General features: G+C 37.8%; 1 protein-coding gene across 1 annotated transcript in view; it reads right to left on the bottom strand.

The window, feature by feature from the left end:
* Nucleotides 1-16,632, bottom strand: part of LOC128031157 (neural-cadherin) — a 102,611-nt gene that overhangs the window by 22,206 nt on the left and 63,773 nt on the right. Inside the window, exons 8-15 of the mRNA XM_052619394.1 lie at nucleotides 16,012-16,184; nucleotides 12,665-12,833; nucleotides 12,344-12,514; nucleotides 11,362-11,534; nucleotides 9,966-10,133; nucleotides 2,604-2,853; nucleotides 1,055-1,182; nucleotides 628-814 (exon numbers count right to left, since the gene is read on the bottom strand). Of these exons, the coding sequence (XP_052475354.1) occupies nucleotides 628-814; nucleotides 1,055-1,182; nucleotides 2,604-2,853; nucleotides 9,966-10,133; nucleotides 11,362-11,534; nucleotides 12,344-12,514; nucleotides 12,665-12,833; nucleotides 16,012-16,184 (1,419 nt within the window). The remainder of the gene's footprint in view (nucleotides 1-627; nucleotides 815-1,054; nucleotides 1,183-2,603; nucleotides 2,854-9,965; nucleotides 10,134-11,361; nucleotides 11,535-12,343; nucleotides 12,515-12,664; nucleotides 12,834-16,011; nucleotides 16,185-16,632) is intronic.

Here is a 16,632-nt window from a genome sequence, read left to right as displayed (position 1 = left end):
TAAATCAAACCAAGATGGGAGAACGAAAACAACAAAAGAGAAAAAGAAGAAAAACAAAGTCACTGGCATTCATTGTATGATGAAATTGAATCATCGGAGCTCAAGTGAAATGTAAATGTGTGTGTATATATATATATATATATATATATATATATATATATATATATATATATATATATATATTTGCACAACTGTTCAAAACTTTGGGGTTGGTTTTGAAATTAGTTTATTATGCTCGCCAGAGTGCATTATATCAAAAATACAGTAAAACAGTAATATTGTGAAATGTTATTACAATTTAAAATAACTGCTTTCCATTTTACTAGATTTTAAAATGTAATTAATCAATGTGACGGCAGAGCATAATTTTTAGCAACTATTACTCCAGTCTTCAGTGTAAAATTGTATTAAATATCCTAATGAATGTTAAATATTAAAACTGCAGCCTTATTATATTATACGCAGTCTATATTACGCACAAATCCCTGGGATGGCATTAGTTCTTCATTAGGCGTGACCCATTGAAGTCTTAATGAATGGAGTTCATCCTGGAGGTTGGTGTGCCCTGCTGTAATTATTAAAGGGGAAACAGAGTGAGGTTAGGATGACATGCTTTGTGGATCACACCTGTGTTGGGTTGACCCTGCTGACCGGGTCGGCCCGACTCTGAGCTGTCCTGAGACTGGACCTCGATCAAGTAGGAGCCTTTCTGCTCACGGTCGAAGGTGGCCCGGGTGTGGATGATGCCCGTGTAGGAATTAATGCTGAAGAACTGTGAGTCCCCACTTTGATCCTTCAGAATGATGTAGTTAATCTAGATAGAAAAGACAAAAAAATAACTTTGCATCAAGTATTCTAAAAATCATTGCAAGGTAGAGTATTAAGGCCAATACACACTAACATATTAAATCTGCGAAAACTAGCTTGGACCAACATAAACAGATGTGCCGACAAAACCCAATGATATGTGTTGCCATTTGTTTGTGTCTGTCAGTGCAGTGTGAATTGGTCTTTAGAGAGAACCAGAAGGACCATGACTCTAGAGGAGTCTCACCATTCCATGGAGACCAGAGTCCAGGTCAGTTGCTGAGACCTGTGCAACTGATGTGCCAATCTCCGCACCCTCTGGGACCGTCGCCTCATACGTGGATGACATGAAAAAGGGAACATTGTCGTTTACATCTGAAAAGAGAGAGAGAGAGAGAGAGAGAGAGAGAGAGAGAGCAATCTGTTACAAATGAAACACTACTGTAACAAAACTTCAAATGGAATCTGGACACATGTTAGATAAGGGACAAAACATTATTTTACAGTAATGCAGTAGCCCCAAAAAGTATTTGAAGTTTAACTGCATTAGATACAAAATTAGGCACCTGCAATTAAATGATTCTAAACTTTTCTCAGAACCAAATTGCTTTTCTGAATATTCCACTATTTGAGACTGCCATAAAGTACCAACTATTATAGCATTTAAATTTTTTTTTATTTTCTTTACTTGAAAAATAAACTCCACTTGGTTTGATATCTTCTGTATGATTTATTTTATATGTAATTCAATGGGATTCTTAAGTATGACTTAAGAGTCACCTTTGGGGTCATTTGTTGGTCTTTTAATTTTTAATTGTATGGCTTAGTTCATTGTGATCATGTTTGGTGTGTGCTTAACTGTGTTCAGGTTAAGCAAGAGTAAGTGCAAGTTTTAATTTTTGGATTCACTAAATGCAGGTTTATTTTCTGGATTCTCAGCTCTTTGTAGATTGTAACCCCTCTAAACTAGATTTTCCCGTGGGCTTTTTGTCTCCTTTTCCCTCAATTTCAATCTCCATTTTCCTCTTAATTAATGCTGATGTGGTCTCAAGTGTTGTGTGTCAGTCCCAAAGTTCTTCACTGTTCCTATTACACACACACACACACACACACACACACCATCGTGCTACAACCCCATCCTCCGCCTGTCATGCACTCATCAGCACTCTGTGTATTTCCACATACACTCAAAGACAGCAGAAAACACTTTTGTGTACAAAAGCACAACAGGCTAAATGAGCTATGAAGAAAGGGGGGGGGGGGGCATTAGCATCAGCGGCTCAAACACAATCAGTGAATCAGATCAGACACTGATGTGCTTCTGAGAAACCGCACTGGCATGAAATCCTGATTGCTAAACTACAGCAAATGAGTTTACCTGCAAACAGGCAGCGTAGAACCTGTTGTCAAGGCATATTTGTAGCGTGCTAGTGAGAGGGGTCAACATTGACTATTATCATTGTGTCAGATTTGTACATATATTTGATCCTTTTTCTTTCTCTTTGTCTTTCACTAAGTATGAAGTACCATGGTGTTACCAGGATTTTTTAGACATGGTACCACTGTAATACATTGATAATGTAACAAAATATTTACATTCCAGAAAATGCTGTTCTTTTGAACTTTCTATTTGTCAAAAATACTAATAGTGCATCTATTGTTAAAATGTATGATTAATAAATTATATATGTGTGTGTGCATACAAATATATATTAAATTAACCCAAATTTGTGGAATTTATATTACCGTTTACGTATAATTCAGTATAATTTACAGAAGAATAAAGTATCTCTCACCTGTGATGTTGACATAGACAGTGGTGAAGGAAGCTAGTGGTACAGCCGCCACATTCTGTACACGCACTCGGAGCATAAAGAAACGCGTGGTCTCATAGTCTGGATTCTCTGCCACCAGAATAGACGCAGAACCGTCCCTCCGGTTAGGCTTGATGTAAAAGCGCACGGGCATGTTGGTCTCAGGAACCTGACCTTCCTCCAGGTTGTAAGTCACCCTGGGGTCACCAAGAGGGGAAGTCGCCTTGATGGTCTGTTGGGGGGTGGGGGATTAACTTTAGGTTAGTGATATAAAATTAAATATGACCTGCAAGGTGAAATATTATGTCATGAATAGGGAAGATCTTTCAGCAGTGATGTCAAGGTTCCTGTTATAGTATTTAGATTTTTTTGCACTCTCAGATTCTATATTTTCAAACCATGAAAATCAATAGAAAGCTCATTTATTCATCATTCAGATGATGTATTTCGAAAATGTATTAAATTTGACACTTAAGACTTGTTGTCCAGGGTCACATATTAGAGTAAGATAAACACCTTCTCCCAAAGCTCAAACAGTATAATTAGCATTATTTGTGAAAAGCAGTGTTGCCAACTTAGCGACTTTGTCGCTAGATTTAGCGACTTTTCAGACCCCCATAGCGACTTTTTTCCAAAAAAGCGACTAGCGACAGACCTTATTTAGTCTCTGAGAGTCTCGGACACTGCCGCACGAGCTCTCTCTCTCTCCCAGCGTGCACACACGCCTCTCTCTCTGTGCATCTGTTATGTTCAGCGAGCAGAGAGGAGCAGCACTTTCAGTTAAAAAAATATATTCTGTTGCTTCTAACTCTATTTTACATACAAGTATAGCCGAAATCACAGTACAATCATTATCTTAATCTTATGTGTATGTGATTTCATTAGAATAGGATTAATTGATCAGAATATTGTCATGAATAGTATTTTACTGCAGAGATTAACATCTTTGAGAGCTGGTTATGTAGTCTTAATGGACCGCGTTTCAGTCATTATAATATTAATTCCGTTGTCGGACAACAGAAACATTAAAATATAATAATTAAAAACTTTTATTGAGAATTTTAGCTGCCTTAAAATGCAGTACATGAGCACAGAAAAGGCAAGATAATATGACGCACTTACGTCATGAATATGCTAATTAGCATATGACGTCATCTAGCGACATTTAGCGACTATTCAGGCAGGGTTTAGCTACTTTCCATTGAAAGAAGTTGGCAACACTGGTGAAAAGGCATCTGAAATCAGCAGAACCGTTGGTCAGGAGTCTGCTGACTGCAGCGTGTGAATACATTAGACACGGTTCATCTGTAATCCATCTCTAAGCATAATTGCTTATCAAACTGATATTGACAGTTATGGAGTAACTTTCTGCGGTAGTAGTTTCCAGACGTCAGCCTCACAGAGCTGCATTATACTAACAAGACATAAAGTTACTTAAGGAGTAAGCAATGTCATTTTATAACCATAATTAGTATACTACTTATAATTTAATCAGAGCAGTATTTCCCTGCCTCATAATCAGAGATTTGTTTGAATATATCAAAGTTATAATTTATTCCAGATCACAAAATTCTATATTAACTGCAAAATAACTTAATAATTTGAAAACGTAACTACTTCTTGGCTGTTAATCTGAATAAATGTACACTTTCTATTGTTCTCATACCTCAGCTTTGCAACTTTTGAAATAAAATGCTACAACTTGATAGCCAAAGTCATTGTTTATTCTGTGTTCATCCAAAAATGCACGCATTGTACTTGGATACAAGTCATGGAGCCGATTTGGGCTTGGAAAATCCAATATTACAGCTGGAACATGTCTGTGTTGAGAACTCACAAAGTCTTTTAGCTGACTAAAACACATTTAACCCAAAACACCATAAACCAATGACAATACAGCCAAAGACACAGCAAAGATAAAGTCCCATTTATGGTCATCCAGTGTAATGAATGTTTGGCGTACAAACACAGGTTTAAAAAACTTTGACGACAGAGAAAAGGAGTTTAAAAGAATAATGTATCTTTTAAATTGTGAGTGTAGTTGCATCTGATCAAAGGTGCTTTTTTATTCATTAGCTTGGGTTAAACTAATTTTACTTTGTGGATCAGCAGCTATGCTAATGATGTCTGTATTTTGTTTCTATGTTTCGCCACGGGATTTACATCCCGTGGTAACTAGGATTTACACAAGCTCCAGTCTGGATCCAGAACACCTGAGAAGAGATGATGCTGACCCTCAGAGGACCTCAGATGATGCTAACCCTGAATCAACAAACAGAACTAACAATTATTGCTAAATGTGTGACTGAATCATATAATAACTTAATTAATAATATTGATAGTTCATCGTCTAGCTGACTACGTCTTGTATTATTATTATTTTTATTTTTTCTGAAATCCTGTCAAATGTGCACAAACTACTAGCTACTACTAAATATTGTAGAAACATAATTTTCTGTAAAGTTGCTTTGTAACGATTGTTTATAAAAAGCGCTATACAAATAAACTTGAATTGAATTGAAATTGAATTGAAAAGGTAGAGCAAAATAAACGTGCATGGAGAGAGGGAGCAATGACAAGTTACAGAGGAAGAACTCTGTGCCAGAGAACATGGGTCCAGTCAGGCATTAAATCAAGCATGGCCATGGTTTGAGAGCATCCAGCCACTGCAACACAGAAAACAAGCACCTTAAAAGCTCTGTGGCTTTTGCTTCCTGCTTTTAAGGGTCGGCATTGCCATCCAGTATGTGTCCCCCAACAGAAATGGCCCGTTAAGTAAACTTATTTGCCACAGACACTTTGACAGAGCTCCAATAACTTCCCTGACCAATGCTACTATGACAGTTCCACTGTGTCTAAATACTGATCCAGACCTCTGATCTATACATTTTGAAGTAAATTTATGAAGATTTTCAGCCCCCCCCCCCCCCCTCATACAAAGAACTTGTGAGGCCTGAAACAGTCACTTACACACTCTCAAAACAGCATGTTTTAGTGCAAAGTAACATCAAAAATCTCTCAGAAGTAACCTAAGCCATCTTGCCTTCACTTCAAAACCTTCATTTCATCATCATGTAGTTGACATTTTTTGTAGTGACTTACATTGTAGTTTCTACAGGGACAATCCATCTGGAGTAACACAGGGTTAAGTGTTTTGGTCAGTGCAATGGTGATATTTCACAGATCAACCATCATGGATTTTGAACCTACAGACTTTCATTTACCAGCCCACCACACCATTCTATTGGTTAACCACCCATGGTGTTAAACTATTCATACGACCGAAAGTTCCCCTATTCAACTAAACAGAAATTTGGCCAACTTTCAAATCCCAACCTGTCTAATCTTCCCTCCAAGAGTTTATTAGAGCACGTCTCTCAGGCTTGATGAGAACAGCATTCTCATTATCCATACACACGAACAAGGCCCTTTAAATTACATCCTCAAGGTTGCAATTACTGCTTTTGAAAATGTGTTAATTAGCATTCCTTGAGATAATACCACAATGAGCTGACTGATATTTAAATGTTTAATTAGTTAGACTGAGAGACAGACAGATAGATGAAGAAGAAAGACGAGGGGGGAGGAAGTGAGAGTGAGAAATGAATAGGAGCACTCGACACACAACAAGGCTACTCAGTGTTGCTAATGAATGCATTATACTGTTTAACAAGTCTAATTTGTATTTAGAGTTCTGAGGATGAATTAGCATGGAGGATCCCAATACACAGAACAGATCTGAACAGCCAGTTGCTACAGTTATTTCACATTAGGGAGTTCATACTGTATTTGGAAAGTTGAAGCGAAAGAGAGATCGACTGTAATTGTTGTGAAGCACTTTGTTTTTCAAGTCATATTACAGGGAACATCGGTGTTAGAGTTCTGGGAGTCGGTGTGGGGATTGACAGGAGGGAAACATAGACATGTGAAAGGAAGGATAAAGAAAATGAGGTTATTTGTCCAATTGACAAGGTGTGTTTCATTAACAAAAGGCAGTGATTGCATCTGAATACTTGTGCAACCTGTGTTTTGAAACCCCTTGACTTAAGTTATAATCATTACATCCAACTTAAAGAAGTGTGGAGAGTATGACGAAGTAGTTAAAAAAAGAGTGGCTGGATATGAAATGACATTGACACTCAACAGAGAGCAGGAAGGGAAGTTGTAAAAAGTTCTGAGGAACAACACTTATCTTATTTTCTAACTGAGGAGACACTGAAGGTGACCTCCAGGTACATCCTCCATTAGCAGAGCTGTTAGATTGGGCAGGGACACGCAGATCTGCTCTGACACACTACCCCCAGGACCATCACCTTCATATACACACTGTGGCAGACTTAATGCTAACACACACACACACACACACACAATCCCAGACATGCAGAAACCTGACTAAAGATATCTAGGAGAGGATAAACAGTACAGCTTGTCTAATACAGCTACACCTTTCAAACTAGTCATGATTGATTAGGCTAGCTAGTGCTGTTTTGGTACTGGTCTAGCTTGTTGATCAGCCATGCACTATTTACATTTATTCATTTAGCAGACACTTTATACAAGTGATTCACCTTAAGGTGGCAATAAAACAAGATGGGCTAGCAATATGAAGTTTCAAACATAATCTAGAATAGCACAAGCTTGAACAGAGAGGGATTTATGAAAGGAAAGGATGTTTATTATTATTATTTTTTTCAAAGAGTTAGCAGGATGCAGTTAAGTACTAATTCAAGATTTTCTTAAATAATGTTAGGGACTTGGCAGTGAAGGGACAGTGAATAAAGAGGTTCTGGAAAGTAATTTTGTGCCTCAATTTCAGCTAGTCATTCAGGAAATCTTTCTGGTTATATTAATTAAAAGTAACTGTTCACTCAAAATTAAACAGGCCATTTTTAAGCTTTTACATAAATATTCAGTAATGATGCATAGGTGCCAAAAATGTTCCAGTTGAAATATTCCTTTATAATACAGCATCCAAAACATACACTAGTGACCTCCCCCCACAAGACCCAATAAATCTAACACAATGAGAAACTCTTGGCCCTGAATCGGCAACAGGTACAAGCAAGACCATAATTGGAGTGATGGCAGAAGAAATCTCATTCTGAGAGCTGTGGTCTCATGTCCTGTATTAAATGAAGAAAAGCTGTTGACATAATCAAAAATAACCACTTAAAAAGACTGAAACAGATAAGCTGGTGATAAGATGGATAATGGCACTCCCAGCAAAATGAGCATAGCCTAAGGTGCCATGAAATTAGCAATAATTAGAAATCATCTCATTACACAGCAATGGCATCAGAAAGAAAAAGCTGATCAGAGATGCCTTGCAGTGGCTCTTTTTCAGTGCCAGTCATAAAATATGCTTCAATGCGGTCACATTGAATACTGCGCCCTAAAGTTACAGTTTTACTTTACTAATACACTGCTAATAACAGAATTCATGCTGTGCAGAGGACCAGATTGTAGAAATACATACATATATAAATGTAAATTACACACACACACACGTATATGTGTATATATATATATATATATATATATATATATATATATATATATATATATATATATATATATATATATATATATTCAACATCTGTGAGAGTCTATACAGTGTAGGTTAGAATTATATCAGTATAAGTGAGAATGTTAATTAATATAAATAATTGAGTGGAGTTAAAAAAAAAAAAAGAAAAAAAAACATTTGTATTAAAATATGTAACATGCGGTGTGTGGAACAGTTCATTAGGACAATATTAATTTTCTTTGACAGGGATGCTAACAGAAGCCCCCAGAGGAGGGCGGGCTGTCAGGAGATGAATGCAGTTAATCGAGCTTCACGCTGCTAGTAAAGTCCCGACCAATTAGAAACTATGCTACATGCTGTTTTAGCTCTTTTTCCTGTTCTTCATTACCATGAATATGTAAAATAAAATAAAAAGTAGATTGTGGATGTATGCACTGTAAATTTCTGTTTCAAAACATAATGTACTGATTACATAGCTGCCTTCCAATGCAAAGACAGTAAATCATTAAAGAGTGTCTTAACAAACATCATTAGGTATTTTAAGATCAAACATCCAACCTAAGCCTATTTTACATCCTGTGGCAACGTGAAGAGGTGAACATCCCTGCCATAGTTTGTGCCACTGAGGACTGCTAAGACAGATGTGGAGGTTCATACAGATTGCAGAATAGCTGGCAGCAGGCAGAGGAAGCCGCTGATGTCAGGGAAACACAGTGACTCCAGCAGAATTCTTCTTGGCACTCTTCACGGTTAAATCTGCTGTTTGTGAGGAAAACAGACTCTTAGGACTGGCCTTTTCGCCCCTTTTGAATGAATTAGAATAGAATGTTCAGACAAGCAGTCAGCTTGAGTTTGCTGGACAAATGAGGTTGTTTGTGGATGCTGATCTCTCTCCGAGTACAAGCTCCAAGACCAATGTAACATTTGACAGTGAATGAAACAGGCTGAAATAGCAGACAAGATGAAGGCTGGATAAGATGTGACAAGCTTCAGCAGAAAGTCACAACACTGCCTTTGTGAGTGAAAACCACTTCTCTTTTCCAAAAAAAAAAACAAAAAAAAAAAAACTGATGCAAAGGCTGAAAAGACAATCAACTAAGACAAGCTTACCAGAATCAACTAAGAGAAGCTTAGTGAAAATGAATAGCAGACAAAGTGAAAATGATTATGATTACAATATATATATATAGATAGTTCATTGAATACTGAGAAATATTGCCAAATACATTAATAAATGTTTGTGTGTACTTTGTATATTGTATATTTATCATATTATGTCATTTCTCTTGCTTCATCTGTAATTAAATCAATGGTGATCAAAGTATCTTGTGCACAGTGCACTATTTGTATCACACACATATGAGTTGCTATGTGGAGCATGACATTACTTTTCAATAGGGCAAAAAAAAATTACATACATAAATGTGTGCACATACATATACATTAAATTTATTAGAATGTACAATAAAGACATTAACAATGTTACAAAAGATTACATAAAGGCTGTTCTTTTGAACTTTCTGTACGTCAAAGAACCCAAAAATGGAGTAAAGGTGCTGAAAATTCAGCTTTGGCATCACAGGATGAGATTACATTAATCAATTACAAATTATATTAATCATTAATAAATTATTATAATAATAAATTATACTTTTGAACGGTAGAGCATATGATTACATATTAGTGTAATAGTTAGGAACAGCTGCACAATCTGAATGGCTGAAAAGCCATGCTTTTGTGTACATTTTTTTTTAAATGTAGTGGTACTTTGTGTTTGGAAGCAGAGAGGAAACTGTGGTGGAATATGAATGTCTCACCACTATTTTGGTGTCGCGCGGTGTGTTCTCTGGGATCGTGACCCAATATTCCGCCTGTTCCCACTGCGGGGGCTGGTTGTGCACATTGGTGATGATGACAGTGAGGTCGACCGAGCTGTTCCGACTCCCTCCGTCTGTAGCGATTATCTGCTGGCTGATCCGTGATGTCTATCAGCACAAGAGACAGGTGATATAATCCAGCCTAGGGGCTTATCAGCATACACTGTAATAATATGTAAGTTGTCACTGATACCGGTGACGACAGGTGAAGTTTTTCTGTCGATGGAGGTTCAAAGAAGAGAGCAATCCCTGATACTACCATTTTCCATTGGATGTTTCACATCCAGAATATCATGTACAGCAGTTAAGCAGCTTTTTTTACATTAATGATTCTTTCAAATGAATCTTACTAATTGAAAAACACTTTCTAAGATTGAGTCAGCAGTAAACTTTGCTTAACTGGCTCCAAAAGTTTGCCTTTTCAGGTCCTGTACTACAATAAACAGTATTAAGTTTTCTCAGCAGGAATGTATGCATGTCATCTTTAAACATGTTTGTTTACACAAGTGCATATGTTTACTCTATACTTTAGGGACAAAAACAAAGGTTAACTAAATCTGACAAAACATTTGGAGCCGTCCTCAAAGAGAAAAAAAAAAAATAGAGCAAATTAACTTAACAAAAACAAGTCAAGCAATAATATTATAAATCCTTAATATATTTAAGGACTACAACTGTGTTCATTATAAATTATATGCATTTATACTACGGGGGCCGTTGAATTCTTGAATTTGATTGGCTGACAAACGTTCTGAGGTGTGCAATTATTTTCTGGGAAAAACACGGCGAATGTAGTTCCAGGAAGCTCTCTTGACCACATTACAGTTCCATATCACTTCGCATAGTTAACTGTAATAATGGTCACGCAGTTTGCACAAAAAGCTGTTGTCAGCGCTGCCTTGATGATTTTATCTGTTAGAAAGTGTAGCAACTTCATCAACTATCAATGGCTCAAGCCTCCGTTACCAGCTTTAAAATTACGTTTTGGTACTAGCAAAAGAGGCATTGGATGAGACTTGGAAAAAATAGTCCTACTCACAATAGCCATTTAAGTACAAAAACCGGACGAATCTCGATTCGCAACATTCGCATCATCATCGCAGCATTATTTTTCTAATAATTAAACGGCCCATTTAACGGCCCGTTAATTATGAGATATATATATATCTATATATATATATATATATATATATTTTATTATACATGTATGTTTCTGCTCAGGTGCTCAAAGGGTCTGCCCAACAGAAATTGATTTTGCATAGTAATAATTAGCTTTATAACAACAGAAGTATTTGCATGCTCCCATTTTAAAAGCTTGGAAAAGGTGTGTGTGTACCTGTGAGATAGGATGGTTGACGTAGATCCATCCTGTGCTGGGGTTGATATGAAAGTAGGCTGGGGTCTGCTGGGATAGAGAGTAGGTAATGGCTGCGTTGGTGCCCTGGTCGTCATCATGAGCTGCTGCCCTCAGGAAGCTTGTCCCAACTGGTGTGTCCTCTCGCAGGAAGTCTGGCACAGTTAGGGTTAACAATAAAAACAAATAACAACAGTCTAAATACAAGCAATGCCTGCTGCTATCAAAATCCATGTGCAGGGAAGGGGGGGGGGGAGTGCATGTCCAGAAATGTTTCAATTTTTCTCTTTAATAGTTAATGAGCTTTCTCAGTACCGCTTTTAATGTGATGAAAAGGAATTCTGTCATCAATTTTACCGCACTTATATTTGCAATTATAAATAAAATCACTTAGAAGAGCACAGCAAATTTCTCACACTTCTAGGCTGAGCAAGCTTTCCAGGATTGCAAACGATTGCATCTAAAAATGATTAGTGATGTGTTTATACTGTGTTCAGCGCAGTAAACCTCACCTTGCTCAGACCATTATGCATTTTTAATATTGAGGTTTAATGTGTTGACTAAACCCAGAAATCTTGAACTTGAGAATTCGTTAAGCTTGCAAAATCCTTACTGCCCTTAAGTGCAATGTTAAAGGCCCATGTATAAATGTTTAAAGAGTCTACAGCTACAACCTGAGTTGGGGCTATGTCAAGAATGCCTTCTTGCTCTCCTTTACATATGCACACAAGCAGAGGAACAGATCCTAAGTAAGGCCAACAGATCCTATCTCCACAGAAGACCATTTGGAAGATTTCATTTCATAGTATCACTATGTAACAAATAAAATAGATCTCTTTAGAAAAAGCTTTTACTTTGGGATTTACATAAGAAAAGTGTGCTGCCTTGTACACTGTAACTAACATCTGCATCAGTTTGACCAGGTCTTCAATAAGACTTATAAACATTGTTTAGTGGTTCTTACATTGATAACGGCTGTTCTCAAACTTTGGGTCGTTGTCGTTCTGGTCAGCGATAAGGACAGTGATCTGACAGATGCCGATAAGGGGCTCCTTTGCTTGGTCTGTAGCTGTGACCGAGAGTGTATACTCTCGCTGTCTCTCTCGATCAAAACTTACCACCGTACTGATCAAACCTGCACAACACATACAATGCTCATTGGTGATTTCACAAGCTTAAATGGCATGCATTCTGCTCATGTTTAAAGTCCCATTGACTAGAAACACATGCCAGCTAAGGCTCAATTGTGTGTATTCAATGATCTGGTAAAGAAGAAAGGAAATACCTGTGTCAGGGTTGATAGTGAACCCTGGTGAGGCCCCGTCCCTCTGCATTATCCCATACTTGACCTCCCCATTGACCCCAGTGTCGGCGTCATGAGCCTGCACGCGCAGGACAAAAGTGCCTGGGGGCTGATTCTCCAGGACCAGTGCATTCACGCTGTAGTTGTGGCACTTTAAAGGAACCCGAGTTTCAGACATGGATAAAAATACAAGAAACACCAGAAATGCATTCTTAGCAAATGCCTTGGCATAGGCCAATATCAAGATCTCAAACAAAAACTGAACAGTACAAGACTGATGCTGGATTCCAAATAATAGATAAAGAGCAAGAAAAGCAGGAACAGGACACCAAGACATGACGACAGAGAGAATGAAGTTTGAATTTAGGATAAAGTGTTTATAAATTCCAATATGATGTCCATAATATGAGCAAACACACTCATAATGAGGGCTCAACCTACCTCTTCTTCCTCCTCCTCCTCTTGCTTTCTCATCATGCTCTCATTACAGAGCAGGCATCTGATGAGCGGTGCCCACAAGGGAGTGGGATGTCAATTTAAGGTGATTAATCAAGTGACTAGATCGATACTGGGGCTAAAAGCTGGAATTAGCCTCCCTCCCAGCCTCTGAAGAGAATTCTCACTGTGCTTTGCACTTCACACCTCTCATTGTCTTTCGACACACACACTCACCTTTCTGAGAGGGCTTAGGGAGGATTTCTCAGTTTAGCAAGGGAAAAGACTAGAACAGATAGTCTACTGCCATAATCTTCAGTGCTATTAGGAGCGCCGGCAACCAGCAACTGCAAAGCAGGGTAAGGTTTTGCATTCAACTGAACATAAAAAAGCGTGTGTGGTCAAGATGAGGCAGTGTGAACCTCACAAATCCAGTTAAGAACATGACTTACTGCACTTCAAAATCAAAAGAAATCATATCTTAAAATGAAAATGAATGACCATTTATATTTTTTGCATTCCACGTTTCTGTGGAAGCCTGTTTCCCCTATGGAATAAAGAATAAAAAAGTAAAAAAAAGGAAAGAATTCAGACTTGTTTTCTCAGAGAAATTATGAGCTATAAACTCAGAATAAAAAAACATAAACTCAGAACTGCGAGACAGAATTTTTTTTCTTAGACTTCTGAGTTTACATCTCGCAATTGTATCTTTTTTTTTTGCACCATACAAATAATAAGAAATGTTCATCTCACAATTCTGACTTTTCTTCTCAGAATTGGCAGATATAAACTTGAGATAATTGCCAAAGGTAGTAAGGACATCAATAACATAGACAATGTAACATCAGTGGTTCAACCGTAATGTAACACAGCTATGAGAATACTTTTTGTGTGCAAAGAAAGCAAAAATAACGACTTTATTCAACAATTTAACAACAAATTATTGAAAAAGTCTTTATTTTTATACAGAAAAAGTATTCTTGTAGCTTCATAACATTATGGTTGAACCACTGATGTCATATGGACTATTTTTTTTTACCAATGTCCTTACTAACTTTCTGGTCCATAAAACTTTTCAGTTCTGTTGCTGTCTATGCAGTGTCAAATAACTCTTGGATTTCATCAAGAATATCTTGTGTTCTGAAGATGAACAAAGGATTTAGAAACCAATCATTATATTAATAAATTACCATTAATAATAATTTTAAAACTTTTAATATTTGAATTTAAGAACATTTTCTGTACAATAAACAAGTTTGGTACTGCACTGAATCACTGCTTGATGTAAAATGAAGAGTCTTGAAACCAGTTGAGAACCAGTTATACAGAAGAGAAAGACTCATAAGCCCCTTTCACACTGCCGTTCCGGCAAATACACGGGTAAAGTGTTCCGGCAATTGTTCCCGGGTCGCTAGATTTTGCACATTCTCACTGTCAGTGATTACCCGGGATATGTGCGTGCTTTCACACACAACCTGTAAAGATACTGTAATGACATGTGACATCAGGGCGTGACGTGTAATGTACGAGTCGAAAACGTTAGGCACGTTATACTTCCACTGAAGCAAGCGAACGATCTCGGCGTCAGCGCGGAAAGTGAGGAACTAACTGATCTCTCCTTCATTACAGTTTGCACGTATTTTTTCGTCGGGAACGTTGATCTTCCTTCAACAGCCGGTAAAAGAGTCTCACGATAACGTGCATCATCACTTCGACACGGCATTAGTTCTGGCTTTTGTTCACACAGCGCCCATCGCAATTGAACCCGGCAATGTTACTAGGTCCTCCACCCGGGTTTAATCCCGGAATCAATCCCGGAATCAATCCCGGAACGTGGTTGCTTTCACACAGAAGCCGACCCGGCAATGTTCCGGCAATAAGCCGGGTCCAACGTGCAGTGTGAAAGGGGCTATAGAGAGTGAGAGGAAGGAACAGGGCCAGATGTTGCCCCTGGGGCTCACTTAGTGCTTTCATATGCATCCCCTGCATCCCCTGTGCCAGGGAGTAATTGAAATATTCATGGGCAGCAGCAGAGGAGATGGTGGCGCAGCAGCGGAGGCAGCAGAAGTACGGCCTGTGGGGCTCACGGAAGTGTACAGGAACACGATTCTGTGGGCTACACACTCACACACTGCTCTCCTGCACCACTGGCCTGTGCGGGAAAGCTCTCCCACCGGAGACCTCCAAGAGCCTTTAGATCTCCTTCTGCCAGCTGTCTGCTCTTCCCTCAGCTCTGCTTTTACTTCTCTCTTTCTCGCTGTTTCATTTTGCACGTTCTTTAATGTTTGCTCTCTTTTACTTGCTCATTTTGGGGTGAATTCATGAAATAGCCTTTTAGCCAGATGCGCAATGTAGTCAAACATATTTTCAATGTCTTAAAGAGACAATTCAGGTGTCTAGTTCACAGTCTGAGTAAATAATGTAAGTTCATGGCAGTCTCCTGCATCCATCAAAATCTAACATTCAAAAACAAACCTAAAAACGGAGAATCATGTCATAGAAATTGTGTTTAGCAACGAATCTTTTTTTTTTTTTTTTTTGTAAAACGGATTATAAAATGAGACTGTGGATGTCATCAGTAGACAAAATTCATTGTTTATCCTTTCATTTACAGTATGTCTTCTGCTCTTTTATTTCTTTATATTAGCTCCTACCCATTATTCTTTACTTTCTGTCTCATCAGACTTCATCTCTAGCAATAAACACTGCCATTAGTGAGGTGTTCACAGTGTCATTCGTATTAAAAGCCTGAGGCACTCAATACTAGGCAGATTTAATGAGAGAATATATTTGAATTCTGTACTCCTATCTAGACCGATCGAGTCAGGCTCTTCTCCTGTGTATTGCTCACTAGAAATGGATTTTGACACGTTTAAGATCTTTTTTAACCTCACCTCATCAAATACTGGCTTGTTGTTGTTGATGTCATTGATGCCAACGATGACCTGTGCGGAGCTGCTAAGGGGGAGTGGCCCACCGGCTGCATTGTCGTCAGTCGCCGTGATGTTAAGGACATATTGAGGCCCGCGCAGTTTTGGAGGAGGACTATGCCGCAGTTTGATGATGCCTGTCAATAATTCAATAGAATGCTTTAGCTCATCTCACTGCCCTTTTAAAAGACACGTGCGCTTAACTGTATTGAATCTGCACTTGTATAATACAATTACATTTAAAAAAAAATTATTTGCAGATAATATAACATTACTTAAATGAAAGACCACAAGTTTCATTTTAAATCATTAATTTAATCATTTTTTGTCAAACTAAAGTACACTTTTGTGTGCGCTGACTAACATACTAAAGCCCATGCTTGATTCAGTATAAAAAATAAAGTTAAGATTCCAAATTTACTAAATAGCAACTTTATCATCACAAGTACATTATTACAAATATCATTAGAAATGACATTAAAGGATATTTTAGTTTATCGTTAAAGCTGGTCAGAGCATTCAGCATTACAAAAAAGATTTCTAAAGTTCAGTGGCTTTTAATCTAAAAGTAAATAATAAAACTGT

This window comes from Carassius gibelio, chromosome A16 (genome assembly GCF_023724105.1).
Source record: "Carassius gibelio isolate Cgi1373 ecotype wild population from Czech Republic chromosome A16, carGib1.2-hapl.c, whole genome shotgun sequence".
NCBI lineage: Eukaryota > Metazoa > Chordata > Actinopteri > Cypriniformes > Cyprinidae > Carassius > Carassius gibelio.
This window is presented reverse-complemented; position numbering and strand designations above follow the sequence as displayed.